Here is a 15,285-nt window from a genome sequence, read left to right as displayed (position 1 = left end):
ATGTAAAAAAATCTTTTGGATATATATCCTTTGTGTCAAAATGACACACAAACTAAAAGTTGATGGTCATTTGGAGCCAAAGTGCTCTTAAGGGTTAATTTCCATTTTTATTATTGCTTAAATAATAACTCCTATATGCATAAACAATTTTTAAATTTGTTTTATAAACCTTTTACAAATTTAAAACCTGTTTATGCATATGTGTGTAACAAATTATTTAATTGAGAAGTTTAAACAAGAATGAAAATATATGTTCTTACAAATAGAATATATTAAAATTAAATTTAAATAAACAGTTCCTCTTATAAATTTTAAACAAGTAAAATTATTGCAAGTAGAATTGCTCTCGCCTTATTCAATGATTACCCAATTTGATACATTACGACGCCATCTATATGTCAAATATTTTACACAAATATTCTTATTATGATGAGCCCTGTGTTTAATATTACATTTCAATTGGTTCTCATTACATTAGCAACATATTTACTCTCTACAATTTTGACATTTACAGAAGGAAAAAGCAAAAGCAATGAAAAAATATTGTTTGTTAAAAAAATATTTATTTAATCAAAAATAACTGTATTAAAAAGCACTAGAACTCCAATATACCGTAAATTAATCAAAAATCATACAATCTGTGGTTTTCAAATTAGAACAATTTGATAATGCCCGTCAAAAATGGTGGTGAATCTGATGCAGAAGGTGACGTATCAGGTGCCGAATCTGAACATTCCAACTCTAGTCCGGGTCATGAGTCCAGCGATGAGGAGGCAAATGAAATCGATTCCGATGACTCGTCGGAAATGGATGCCAATGAAATTGAGAGACGACGGAACGAATGTTTAGACATTTTAGGTAAGTTGTCCGTAAATAGGTGGACTTTTCTATATATATTATCGTGCTTTTAGATCATTTGGAGAAACAATTTAGTCAACTGCGTGAGCAGTATTACACGGAACGTATTAATCAAATCGAGCGACAATCTGCTGAGGTACGTAATGGCCGCTCCGAAGAGTATTTACAGCCATTAAAAGAATTGGACAAGGTCTATAAGAATCGCATAGAAGTGGCCGAAATTCTAAAACGTTTTAGACTAGAAAATATAGAACATAAATTTTCAAGTGAAGAACAAGCTGCCCTGCAAAATTTCGAAGTAAGTGTAATTCAGAATTTAAGTTATAAAAGCGATAATATTATTTGTTATCAAAGTAGTTTTATTGACCGACATTTTCCAGTAATGCGTAGATTTTAGCTAAAATCTTAAAAATGGTTTACAACAAATTTAAAAGTGTTTACAACAAAAATTAATATAAATCTGACTAGTAATGGAAAAAACTATTATTTTACAATGAAATTGTATTATGATACATACGTTTTTGACAAATATTAATACTCAGTACGGTTGTCTGAAAATTTCATTAAGGCGATTTTGTTAATTCATTATGCATAGAAAATAATAATTTCTATAAGTTTTTCTAATTTCAATCTCATTTTTTTAATATCTCGATAGTCAATAAGATTTTTAAAGTCCGATTATATTTTAAACATACATGTGTTTCAAGTACTCACAATTTGCCTATTAAGTAAAGACAATAAGAAGATCTATAAATTTTATAAATTATTTAATAGGCTGTCAACAATCTTATAGTTTGTTCGTATACCAAAGGTTCGAAAATTAATTATTAATTAAATTTTTAAAATTAAATGTTATCTTTTAACCATTCCTTTAAATAATTCATACAATTTCGAAGAGAAACAATTTTAATCATTATTATATTCGTATCATTTTGATGCATTTAAATTAACTTCTATTACATATCTTTAATAAATTCTGTCAAATTATTTAGTATTTGTCAAATGGGCTGTTTTGATAAATGAAAATCGATCGGTTTCACGATCGATTTGAAAGAGCGTTGATTTTAAATATAATTTTTTAACTAGTTCAAATTACTGCATTTTGTAAACAATATGTTATAAATTTATGGAAAGGTATTAAATAGTAGTTTTTAACCACACATTAAAAGAAAGTAATAAATTCACCACAAGCTTTATCGGTTTCAAGCCGATTCGATATTTGCCACCATCATTGCTTTACGTCAAACGTTTTTCAATGCAAATTGTTGGCTGTGAGGTTGCAAATTTGTGCAACCAAAGCATCATTTAGTTATCTGTGGCTAAAATTTGTAGGTGGTGTTATCATTTATGCGCAAATTTACTGATTTGCCGAACGCACCCAAAACAGTTTCATTAAATTTGTAAATTAATATATGTTTGATATACAGAAAACTCTTTTGTATCTATTTTATGGGTCGATTATGGATGGCAACCGAACTTCAGTTGCGTTGCCAGTTGCCTAAATGATATTACAGATGGCAACTGACAGCTATCATTTATATTGCCAAATTGGCAATCGGAACGCAACTGAAGTTCAGTTGCTATTCATAATCGACGCACTAAATTTAATTTTGACAAAGTAATTAAGTAAAGAAATTCTAAAACATATTGGCAAAACTTCATTTATGGCCAAAAAAATATAGTGTTATATATAATTTAATTGTACATTTGGAAAACATTTTATTTAACTCTACTTTATAATTTTTAGAGCGAAAAACAACTGGCATTAGATCAAATCTATGATGATCTAATGGAAAAAATAAGACGTTTGGAGGAAGATCGTCATAATGTTGATATATCGTGGGATGACTGGGGCAATGATAAACGTCACAGTAAAGTCAGAGGACCGGCCCGTAAGAAAGCGGTTACCGTTAATGGTCCGTTTATTGTGTATATGCTTCATGAGGAAGACATCTTAGAAGACTGGACAACTATACGTAAAGCACTCAAACGTTCAACTGTGGTCGGCTCGGTAGGAACTTCAGCCACATGACCATAAATGCCATCCAACGAAATTATTTTCCTCACAGATATCTTTAACTGCTATCTTTATACTTAGACAGGCTAATCTTGAGTCATCTTAATTTTTTTTTTGTTTTAGTTTTTAAGTTAATTTCACTTACGTGTATTCCTAAATTGAATAAAACACTCAAAATATATGTTTTCGATGAAAACAGAAATATAACAAGAACTTATGATCACTTTATTGCCTAATAACCCTTGGATTTCAAATATTCTCTAACAATGTCTACGTAATCACCATGCACACGCACTTGACCGCTCATTTCGTTTACTCTTGTGGCACATAGTTTTCCGTTGCGGGCTTTTTCCACCAACTGGCGCAGTTCCTTTTCCAATTCCCAGATATTTCCATGAACATGTTTCACCACAGTTACTCTACGTTGACCACGGAAGGTGCTCTCTAAGTAAACAGGCATCATGTGGTTTCGGGAACGCGCTACAAAATATTTCAATTTGTCTACATTGTGTAAGCCCACAGATGGTGGTTTCCAGCCCGAGGGATATTCGGCTTTAGGTTCAATTTTTGGTACTACTTTCTTGGGCAACAAACGCTCTACGTATTTCCATTCTGGAGGATTTTTTAAAACTTCTACTTCGGGATATTCTTCCAAGGCATGTACTTTATCGGAAGACAAGAAACTTGAAAAACGTGCTGTAACCGGCAGCTAAAATTTAAAGAAATCTTAGTAAATTTTACTAAACATTTTATTTATTTCTTACCTTAACAGTTTTGCCTACGATTTCTTTAAGGATTCTTTGAGCTAAAGCCATATTTTATTTGAGAATTATACTATTTTTCTTGAAATTTAACAAAAATTCCAATTCTGTTTTTTTCTATGATTACAAAACTATAAACAGCTGATCAATGTTTCTCTTACCCAACTGGGTGTGTCATAAAATATTTAAAAATGTTAGTAAACAGTTGACAGTGTTGTATTTTAAGGTTTATGAATTGGATATACAGTGTTGGAAAGTTAACAGTATTAATGACTTTTGTAACAACTATACTGTGGAGTCGAAAATAAATAGAATATTTTCAAATTCTTTTACATATTTTACAGAAAAATTTACGTTCACGTGTATGTATATTAGATTGTATGGACGGAAAAAAATTTCAAGGTACAGGCCCACCACTAGAAGAGAAATGAATTTATGTTTCCTATTTACTGGAGAATGCTACTGAAATAAAGTGTAATAAAACTGCAATTCAATTGCTTGACTATAATTCAAGCAATTGAATTACACTTGATTTCCAGCAAAAATGTGACAAAAAACGTCAACAATTGGTTAAACAATTTTAAAGTTATTAAAAATTCCAAGATACAAAACAATGGAAACTTTTCCAAATATTCCATATGTAGCCCAAAATTTAAAATATTTTTTTAAAATAAAATTTTTTTTAGTATTTTACTTGTATAGTTTTATTTATATAAATTAACTGAAAAACAAACAAAATAATTAATTATATTCTGAAACAAGTAAGAGTGCTATATTCGGCTATGCCGAATCTTATATACCCTTCACCTTTGTTGTGGATGCATTATTATTTTTTATAATTAGTATATAGGTATGTATGTACATTGCCCACTTTCAGCGTACAGCATCCTAAATTTATCAAGAACACAAAAAACAACAACAACGCCAAACGAAACAGAACAGAACACCAAAAGAAAAAACAAAATACGCAAGGCAATGAAACCAACACACATCCAAACATACGTTTAATTGTATAAAAAACAACAACAACGCCAAAAGAAACAAAACACAAAAGAAAAACAAAATACGCAAAGCATGCACATTCAAACATACGATTTGTTGATTTTTTGTCAAAAAAACCAACACACAACCAAACAAAAGTTTAGTTGTATAAAAAACAACAACAACGCCAAAAGAAACAAAACACAAAAAAAAAACAAAATACGCAAAGCTTGCACATCCAAACATACGTTTTGTTGTTTTTTTGTCAAAAAAACCAACACACAACCAAACAAACGTTTAGTTGTATAAAAAACAACAACAACGCCAAAAGAAACAAAACACAAAAAAAAAAATACGCAAAGCTTGCACATCCAACCATACGTTTTGTTGCTTTTTTGTCAAAGCATGCAATACATTGTGTTTTTTGATGAAATTTTCAGAGGTTGTCGACTACGCTATCTACGCTTAATCGACTACGCTATCTATAAGGATCCAGAATATATATACTTTATAGGGTCGGAAATGAAAAATGTAGAAATTACAAACGGAATGACAAACTTATATATACCCTTCTCACGAAGCTGAAGGGTATAAAAAGGGAACAAAATTAAAAATATTCACTATTTCGCTACTGACAAAACAATGGAAACTTTTAAACTTCTGCAAGAAAGAAGTGTAAAATGAAAATAATATTTAAAATAATGATGTAAAAAGCATCCTGTTTACATTTATTTTATTTTTAAATGCTGGTAATTTTTCACAATTTCTTTTTCTAAGTTGTTCGCATAATTGCTTTTTTCAAAGTTAACGAAAATGGCTAAAGTTAAGATTTGTGAAGACTTAAAAAATAAAATAATTAATGATTTTAAAGCTGGTTTAAAACAAAAAACTATCTGTGACAAATATTCAATAAATAAATCAGCATTTTCAAAAATTATAAAGAAATTTCGTGAGACCTGTTCTGTAAAAACTCAACATTTAGGTGGAAGACCTCATAAGACTACTCCTAGACAAGATAATTTAATAGCGAGAGAGTTCAAGAAATTTCCAAAAATAACTCCTCGAGAGGGTTGTTAATAGCCTAAAATTCGAAATAAGTACCCGAACAGTTAGTTGCAGGGCAAATGAGGCTGGTCTTGGTTGCTATCGTCCTGTGAAAAAACCACTAATTTCTAAAAAGAACCGTTCTGCTCATCTACAATTTGCCAAGGATCAAATACAATTTAAGAGGCAGTGATAGCAGAACATTTGTAAGACGACCAAAGGGAAAAAGATTAAATCCAAAGTACACAAATAAGACTGTAAAGTTTGGTGGTGGCAACATTATGGTATGGGGATGTTTTTCAGGTCAAGGTATGGCCTCAATTCATATTATAAAAGATACCATGACAGGTATAGGATACAGAACCATATTAAACGATGTAATGTATCCATACGCTGAGGAAAATATGCCCCTAGTTTGGGGATTCCAACACGACCCGAAACAAACCTCTAGGGTTGTAACCGAGTGTTTACAATCCAACGAGGTACGTGTTTTGAAGTGGACTGCCCAATCGCCTGATCTCAATCCCATAGAAAATCTATGGGAAATTGTAGATCGTAAAATAAGGACCCAAAATTACAGCAGGAGGGAAGATTTATCGGAGGCGGTTATAAGGGAATGGCAAAATATTTCAAAGGAGACCATTGACTCTTTAATTGGTTCAATGCATCGTCGATGTGTAGCAGTTATAAAAAATAAGGGATACCCAACAAAATATTGAGTTAATGCAAAGTTTAGACCATATTTGTTAAAATAATACCTAAGTTTCCATTGTTTTGTCAATGCCGTAATAAAGAAATCTTTTAATTTTTTTAATTATGTTGTTTTTTGTTAAATTAAGTTAATAAAAGTATACAAATAAAATACTACAAAAATGTTAAAATTTTTTAAAAAATTATTTCTGATTTTAGGCCACTAATGAAATATTTGGAAGAGTTTCCATTGTTTTGTCAACCACTGTTTTGTTAAGGCAAGCTAATAAATTCTTGTTAAATAAATAACTTTGAAGACAAATAACTTTTTAATGGTTAGTGATAGAAAAGAAATATTGGTGCCGTTTTGCTAAGCTTAAATAGGCTTTTCATCGTGTATATTTAAAAAATCTAAAATATTTTTTTTTTATTTTGTTTATGAAATTTGTGTTTTGAGTTTTTGGAACTATTTTTAAGGATTCAAAATCATCTTGTATTAATTTTTGATGCACAATCGACTAGTGAAATCAGATTTGCAATATATTCAACCGTTTTTGCTCTACAGAAAAATGTGCTCAAAATGCACAAAAAAAACGACGCCATTATTTTTATTTGCGCAAAAACCTTCAGAAAAATGATGATACCCGAAAATCAAATGACGTGATCTGGTCAAAAAAAAGACGCCATTATTTTTATTTGCGCAAAAACCTTCAGAAAAATTATGATACCCGAAAATCAAATGACGTGACCTGGTCACAAACGAACTCTAATGTACATATATAGTATGAATATTAATTTCAAAAAATTTTAAGATTTTTGTCATCGATTTTTTAGTGCATATTTTTGCATACTTTGCTCTTTACAGTTTATAGCATATTTATAGCATATTTTATCATATACGCAATTCCTTGTCATCGTACGTGACATTTGTACGCCTATAAAATGAAATATATTTTGCAAAAATAAGAGTATCTGAAAAATAATTTGAACTTTATGTTCCATTCGGGTACTATATTTTTAAAAAATAATAAGTTCTTTCGAAACATTGTTGTCGAAAATATCGAGCGAAATAAGGGTATATCGTACACAAAACGGAAGTAATTTTGAGGTACATTGAGAAATATGCGAAATATTTTTCCTTTACAATCCGTCATCTATATAAATAAAAGTCAAATGTCGTTCGTTGGTAATTGCATCATTTGAGAACGTCTGGACCGATTTTGACAAATTTTTTTTTTTAAATGTTGGTCATAGTCCAACTTGTGTTTTTACGGAATTAAAAATTGACCACGCCCACTTTTTTCGATTTATCTAAAATCGGAAAACGGCTACACCGATTTAGCTAATTTTTTGTTTAAAGGTTCGTAGTTATCCAATTTAAAATCTGAAGGACAAATTCAACACGCCCACTTTTTTCGATTTATCTAAAATCGGAAAACGGCTGCAACTATTTGGCTAATTTGTTTTTAACCCATAAATGCATGATTTTTACTTTTATTTTTCTATAAATTATCAAATATTTAGTTGATTTTTATTTATTATATTTCCTTTAGCTTTAGTTTGATTTAGAATTTCTTTAGCTGGAACTTTGCGTTCTCCATTTGATTTTTCTGAATTAGAATCAAGCTTATATTCGTCTAAAATTAAGTGGAACTGGATTGTAGACAATTGGCAACAATATGCATTATTATATTTCCTTTAGCTTTAGTTTGATTTAGAATTTCTTTAGCTGGAACTTTGCGTTCTCCATTTGATTTTTCTGAATTAGAATCAAGCTTATATTCGTCTAAAATTAAGTGGAACTGGATTGTAGACAATTGGCAACAATATGCATTAAAGGGTTAAATGTTCGTAGTAAAATTCGTAAGAAGAATTTACCACGCCCACTTTATTTCGATATATCTAAAAACCTATCAAATGCATCTGTAAATATGTGACCAAAGGTAGTGATGGGCCGCTATGTTAGTAGTAACGAAGCCATTTGGCGCATTTTTTAATTTTCAATTCATGAAAGATATCCAACTGTTGTTCATTTTGGAAAATAGTCAAAGAGTGTACTTTACTGAGGAGAATGTATTACAATGAGTCGATCGACAGTCATCTACAACATTGACCAGATTTTTTGAAATGTGCCGGAATGAAAATTTGCCCGAAAGCTGCTATACACTGAAATGCCAAGATATTATACTTGGAATCAATCGTCAAAGAAATTTCAACGGCGGAAACAAGGAAATCCAGAAACGCATTAGGTCCATCCAAGTTCACCGAATCAAAATTCGAACTCATATTTCTGACCAAAAATAGATTTTTTATATAAAAACTCGATCTGTGATCACTCATATTTCTGAACAAAAATAGGATTTTTATATAAAAACTCAAAATATCTCAATTCTTTAATAACTTGGCCAATAAGCATTTAATCAAGAAAAAGCTCGATCTGCGATCACTCATATCGATTTTTTATATAAAAACTAAAAATATCTAAATTCGTTAATAACTTGGCCAATAAGCGTTTAATCAAGAAAAGGATCTCGATCTGTGATCACTCATATTTCTGACCAAAAATCGATTTTTTATTTAAATACTCAAAATATATAAATTCGTTAATAACTTGGCCAATAAGCGTTTATTCAAGAAAAGGAGCTCGATCTGTGATCACTCCTATTTCTGAACAAAAATAGTTTTTTATATAAAAACTCGAAATATCTAAATTCGTTAATAACTTGGCCAATAAGCGTTTAATCAAGAAAAGGAGCTCGATCTGTGATCACTCCTATTTCTGACAAAAAACGATTTTTTATATAAAAACTCAAAATATTTAAATTCGTTAATAACTTGGCAAATAAGCGTTTAATCAAGAAAAGGAGCTCGATCTACGATCACTCATATTTGTGGACAAAAATCGATTTTTTATATAAAAACTCGAAATATTTAAATTCGTTAATAACTTGGCCAATAATCGTTTAATCAATAAAAACTCAAAATGTCAAAATTCGATAATAACTTGGCCAATAAGCGTTCAATCGAGAAAAGGAGCTCGATCTGTGATCAGTCAAATATGCAAATTGGCATAGCATAGTCGTATAGAGTATTAAAAAATATAAAAAACCACGGTGTTATTTTTTCGCGGTTGTTAAAAAAGTTCACGCACCAAACGCAATAAAGTTTTTCTTGAAATATTTTAAATTATTTTGATTTTATTTTAATAATAACTGCGGACATACTTCAAAAGATAATTTTTAAATAAGGGAAGTATCCCTCACACTTGCAAAAAAAAAATATGAAATTATTTATATAATTTTTCAGAGAAAAAAATGTTGGTTTATTTTAGAACACCAATTGGTGTTGGTGCGTGATGTTTTTGATTCCAAATGACCTAAAAAAATGATTTTCATTACTTATACATACAATATTGGCCATCACGTGGTGGTACGCCAAAAATTAGTTATATGTCTAATGTATATGAATAAAAATTATCATTTAACAATACGTTTTTTTTTAAACTATTTTTACCCATTTCAAACCGCTTTTCACAAATTCACAAATCGTGTAAATAATACTGTACCGGAAAGCGTAAAACATTACGTGCATCGAAACTTCCGAAAATGGAAAAAAAACTCTGTACAAATGGTTCCTTAGCATGTGAAACAAAAAATGCCGGTAAGCGGAATGATGCTAAAAGAAAAATCTTTAGAAATTCACCAGCAAATTAAAGAAAGTGATCATGTTTTTAATGCCAGCGATGGCTGGCTTCAAAAATTTAAGCCAATTTGCCTCAAAATTTCCGGAGAAAAGCTTTCGGCGCAGCCACAACATGTTGACCCGTTTAAAATATGTAATAAATCTGCATGGAGGAGAAATTTTTCACAAATTTATCTTCAACCAAATAAATGTTTCTGTTAATTTGAGGTGTTTTATTCATAAGAAATTTAATTTTTTATTTATCAAATGCAAAGTGAACTGAATTATTGCATATATAGTATGTATTTTTTGTTCTTAAAAATTAATAAAATATTTGTTTGAAAATACTTGTTTATCATTTAATTTTAGCATTCGATAACGTGAACGAACTCGTAAACGTGAACCGCCTTGGTAAAAATTAGTTCACGTTATCGCGAGTTCACTGTACGCAAAAAGTTTATTACCATGTTAGACAAAGGTGTCCGATGATGTTTAACATCATATATTAGACGAACCCCATGATTTTCTTGCAACAAAACGTAAGTTTGCAATGTTTTATGTTTATCATTAGATTTATTAAATATTTTGCATTACTTACGTACGCGGATAATAACATCACTTACAGTCAGCGTCTAAAGAAAGTGTACAACTTGTTTTTACATTTAAAACATTTTATTTAAATATTAAAAAACTATTTGTTCTCCAGTTCTAGTATATTTAACAAAACATTTAATTGTTCTCTTGCAATATATAAACAAAAAACTAAACTAGTTCAACTGCAACAAAAACAGTAACAACAAAACCAAAAATACTCCATTTTTAACGCGTCAAAAGAAAGTGTACAGTTTAGGGAAATTAGATGAAAAAACGTGTTTAGTATTTTATTTGACATCTTTTGGGTTTTAAAACAGTTTCAAGCCTCCTTGGCATTGTTTCTACCAATTTTGATGTCACCGATGTTGGGATGTTGAACCACTCTTCCTGCAGGATTTCGTGTAGAGAGTCATTGCTGGTAATATTTCATTTTCTGATCTGTCTGTCCAAATGCTACCACAGATGTTCAATGGGATTAATGTTCGGTGACTGTGGGGGTTGTTCCAGTTGTTTCGGTGTATGATACAACAACCATTCTTTAACAAGTTAAGAAGTATGCTTCGGATAGTTGTCCTGTTGGAAGATCCAGGTTCGGTCTATATTTAATTTTCTAATGATGGGTTCCATATTTTCTATAAGAATGTTTAGGTAATCGGTTTTGCTCATCAAACTATCAATAAATATGAGTTTTCCCATGCCACTTGCCGCCATACACCCCCACTCCATCACCTAACCACCACCATGCTTTACGGTGGATAGTAAATTTTTTGGTCGAACTCTTGATTTTTGCTTCTCCAAATTTTACTCCTTTTTTTACTTCCGAAAATCTCAAACTTGCTTTCGTCCGTAAACAGCACATTATTCCAAAACAATTTTCTTGGTTTTTATACCTGTTTGCGAATTCTCGAAGTCGCTCTTTATTTCGTTTGGAAATGTGGGGTTATTCTCTCGGAACTCCACCATATAGAGCATTTGGGTGTAGCGCTCGGCGAACCGTACTGTTACTAACTCTCACTTCAGACGAATCTGTTAATTCTTCGCATAATTTTACTACACTTACTGTGAATACTTTCTTCAATGTTCTCACAATCGATCGTATTTCAAGGTTGTTAAGGCGTTTTGGTGTTCCGGCACGTTGCTGATCTTCTAAAATTCTAAATTTTTTTGTTTGTCTATAATTTTTTTTACAGTATTATGGCTTCTTCCTATTATAGAGGAGATTTCACGTGACGATTTGCCTTTATTTTTAAATTTTATGACTTACTTTCTTGTTTCAATTGCAGTTTCTTTTCCCATTTTGGTTTTAAAGTTCTCGCGATCAAACAAGAAAAGCTACTATCTTAAAATCTCATGAGACTAGCAGCAAGATCCACAAAAAATTATAATCTAGGCAAAAATAAAGAATAACAATATTTTTTTTTATGTAGCTAGAAAAATCTTATTGCAATTCTAAATGTGTACACTTTTTTCTGACGCGTTAAAAATGGAGTATTTTTGGTTTTGTTGTTACTGTTTTTGTTGCAGTTGAAATAGTTTAGTTTTTTGTTTATATATTGCAAGAGAACAATTAAGTATTTTGTTAAATACACTACAACTGGAGAAAAAATTGTTTTTTAATATGTAAATAAAACGCTTTAAATGTAAAAACAAGTTGTACACTTTCTTTTGACGCTGACTGTATATATATTTTAAGATCATGGCCTTCATCTATTTGAACGTTTCAAAATCCCATTCGCCATTACTTTAAAATCCACTTTAATCTAAGTTAATATTTCCATCATAGCGGGTACGTAAATAAGCAAAATTTACGCTTCTGGGGCACTGAAAATCCGTGTGTAACCCACGAAGAGCCATTACACCCGCTCAAAGTCACTGTATGGTGTGCTGTTTTCGCTGGAGGAGTCATCGGACCTTTTTTCTTCGAAGACGTCGCGGGCCAAACGGTTACTGTGAATGGTGAGCGCTACAGAGCAATGATCAACGAGTTCTTTTTGCCGCTACTTGATGAATTGGGATTGGAAAACATGTGGTTCCAACAGGACGGTGCAACGGCACACACTGCACGTGCCACAACCGATATGCTGAAGGATGCATTTCCCTGGCGCCTACACGCAGAGAAAAAACATGGTTGGACATGGTTACGACAACTATACTATGTTCTCTGTAACAATATATTGTTGTCGTAAACATATAATTATTGTTTTAATTTAATTTCAACAATATTATAGTTACTGTAAACGTTTATATTTTCATCGCAATTATAAATATGAATATGGTTTTCGAACAACTAAATAATGATAATTAGGTAAACATATTATTTTTATGTACAACCATTAAATGTTAAGTTTATATACGCGTAGTCATAATATGTTTAAGATGTTAACAGAATATGTTTACAACAACTAAATAATAATATGTTTAACATGCAAACAAAATATGTTTACTTTTAATTGTCTGTTTTCTGTATATTATCTTTAACTTTCCTAGAGCGAATAACAATAAATTTGATTTATGTGCTGTTTTTCTATAGCGAACGAGTACTTTGAGTGGAAATTTAACATGTGTTTTGTTATTGTAACAAAAACAAAATACATGTAAAACGTCCACTCAAAACGCTCATTCGCTTTAGAAAAACAGCACATTAATCAATAATATTTTAATTGTGAATTTAGTACTTTAGCGTACGTTTAGTACTCTAGCGTCTGGAATCAGCCTAATCAGTAGTCCGTATTCTTCCAAATAATATATTTGAGTAAATTTCGGAATATTCATTTCACTATAACGTTTTCAAATAGCAGGCCAAAATAATTTAATTTATTTCAGCTGTTTTTGGGCTAAAATGAGGTTTCACTACATTTATTACTTATTTATGTTATCTGATCAAAAATATTGATAAGAAAAAAATGTAGTGCTCTAAAAGTATTAAAGTTAGTGATAGTTCAATAATATTGAACTAAAATATATATTTTTTAAATTTAATAATAATGTAAAACTAATTCAAATCGCCCAATCTCAGAGACAAAAAGTAAAAAATAATTCATGTCATGAATTTTTTTAATTTAATGTTAATGAATCGAAATGAGTTCGTAATTATCGTTCTAATCAAATTTAAAAGACAAAAATTGGTTAAAAATGTTTAAAGTTACTAAAGTTTTGGGAAAAATAACTTTTTTCTTTTTAAATTATCTAAAAAATGTCTAAGAAGATTTATTAGGAATTTGTACTTTTTGAAAAGCTAACTTTTCATTAAATATTTTAAATGAAAACAAGTTTGAAAATTGTTGATACCGAGGGGACTAGGTCCATCCAAAAAAAGTACTATTTTTTATATAAAATTCAATTCGCATCGATATCAAAATATAGTAACCAATATTAGATGGCCAAATATATTCTTAATTATTTTGCAAAGAGTTCCGATAACTCCGCCCCTGGTATGAATATTATAACCAAAAATCTAAAAAATCCCATTTTCATACCCTATCGAACTAGCGCATTAACGATTCTAAATTTCTTGAATACAATTACTCACCGCATTCGAAAATATGTTTAACGCCTATATACATACATTTGAGTTAATTTAAAAAAATTTGATTTGTTTGAAGGTACTTAAGCGCTAAAAAAAATTTTATTTTTGCACCGAATGAAAAATGGATGCATTACAATAACCCGAAGGAGATCGTATGTGAAGCCCGTCCAACTAGTCGAATCGACACCAAATATCAATGGCGCTAAGGTAATTCTCTGTATTTGGTGGAAGCAAAAGGGTCATATCTATTATGAGCTGCTGAAATCTGACCAGACCATCACAGGGAACCTGTACCAAACGCAACTGATACGTTTGAAGTGATAATTGGCCGAATAACACCTAGAGTATGTGGCCACTGGCCAGGCATGAAACCGTAATATTCCATCATGACAACGCACAGTGGGGGATCTGAAAAAAAGTGGAAATAAATCTGTAACTTCTAAACGAATAGCCCGATTTTAATAAAATTTCCCATGGCCATAGAGGAGGCGTTGATAAGATTAAGTTTTGAATTTGGGCTTATAACACCAAGGGGGGCCGAGCCACAATGCCCCAAAGTGGGGCACCTCGGGTATATCAAAAATTCAAAATGATGCCAACATTTTGTTTACGATCCGATTTGAATGATTTTTATATATATGGAATCTACGAGATCTACAAAAAACATTGCTTTAGCCATATATTATCTCTTATAGTTTACGAGTTATTCGCATTTGAAAAGTAAAATTTTATTTTATTTACCTACCTTGGTCTGGTTTTTTGCTAATAACGGATTCTTTACCGATTTTCTTGAAATATAATTTTTTGAATTAACAAGACAAGTAGTAATAATAGTAGGAAAAAATTGTTTAAAAACCTCTACTGAGTCAAAAGTTATGTGCATTCAAATTAAAAAAAAATAAAAAAGTCGTTTTTTCGCCATTTTTTTCGAAAAAAGTACTTACATTAATTTTAAATTATACAGAAAATAAGAAAAACATAAATAGTGTATTTATATTTTTCTGAAAGACAACATTTCGGGAAATATTATAAAAGCAAAATAATATCAAAATTCGTATTATTGCGTGGTAAAGAGCCTTCCGAAGTAGACCTATTTTTTATATAAATTTCAACTTAAGACATTTTCTCAAATC

General features: G+C 30.6%; 2 protein-coding genes across 2 annotated transcripts; one reads left to right on the top strand and one right to left on the bottom strand.

Moving 5' to 3' along the window:
- The first annotated feature begins 597 nt into the window (after window positions 1-597).
- Window positions 598-3,088, top strand: Brms1 (breast cancer metastasis-suppressor 1-like protein). The gene is made up of 3 exons (XM_065508207.1): window positions 598-858; window positions 912-1,156; window positions 2,606-3,088. The coding sequence occupies exons 1-3, from the start codon at window positions 669-671 to the stop codon at window positions 2,888-2,890; spliced, it is 720 nt and encodes a 239-aa protein (XP_065364279.1). The 5' UTR covers window positions 598-668; the 3' UTR covers window positions 2,891-3,088.
- mRpL49 (mitochondrial ribosomal protein L49) lies at window positions 3,055-3,793 on the bottom strand. The gene is made up of 2 exons (XM_065508208.1): window positions 3,640-3,793; window positions 3,055-3,584 (listed from the first exon to the last, which is right to left on the bottom strand). Exons 1-2 carry the CDS (start codon window positions 3,688-3,690, stop codon window positions 3,108-3,110), a joined length of 528 nt encoding a protein of 175 aa, XP_065364280.1. The 5' UTR covers window positions 3,691-3,793; the 3' UTR covers window positions 3,055-3,107.
- Window positions 3,794-15,285: the final 11,492 nt, after the last annotated feature.

Source organism: Calliphora vicina, chromosome 4 (assembly GCF_958450345.1).
Source record: "Calliphora vicina chromosome 4, idCalVici1.1, whole genome shotgun sequence".
In the NCBI taxonomy this organism is placed as follows: Eukaryota; Metazoa; Arthropoda; class Insecta; order Diptera; family Calliphoridae; genus Calliphora; species Calliphora vicina.
This window is presented reverse-complemented; position numbering and strand designations above follow the sequence as displayed.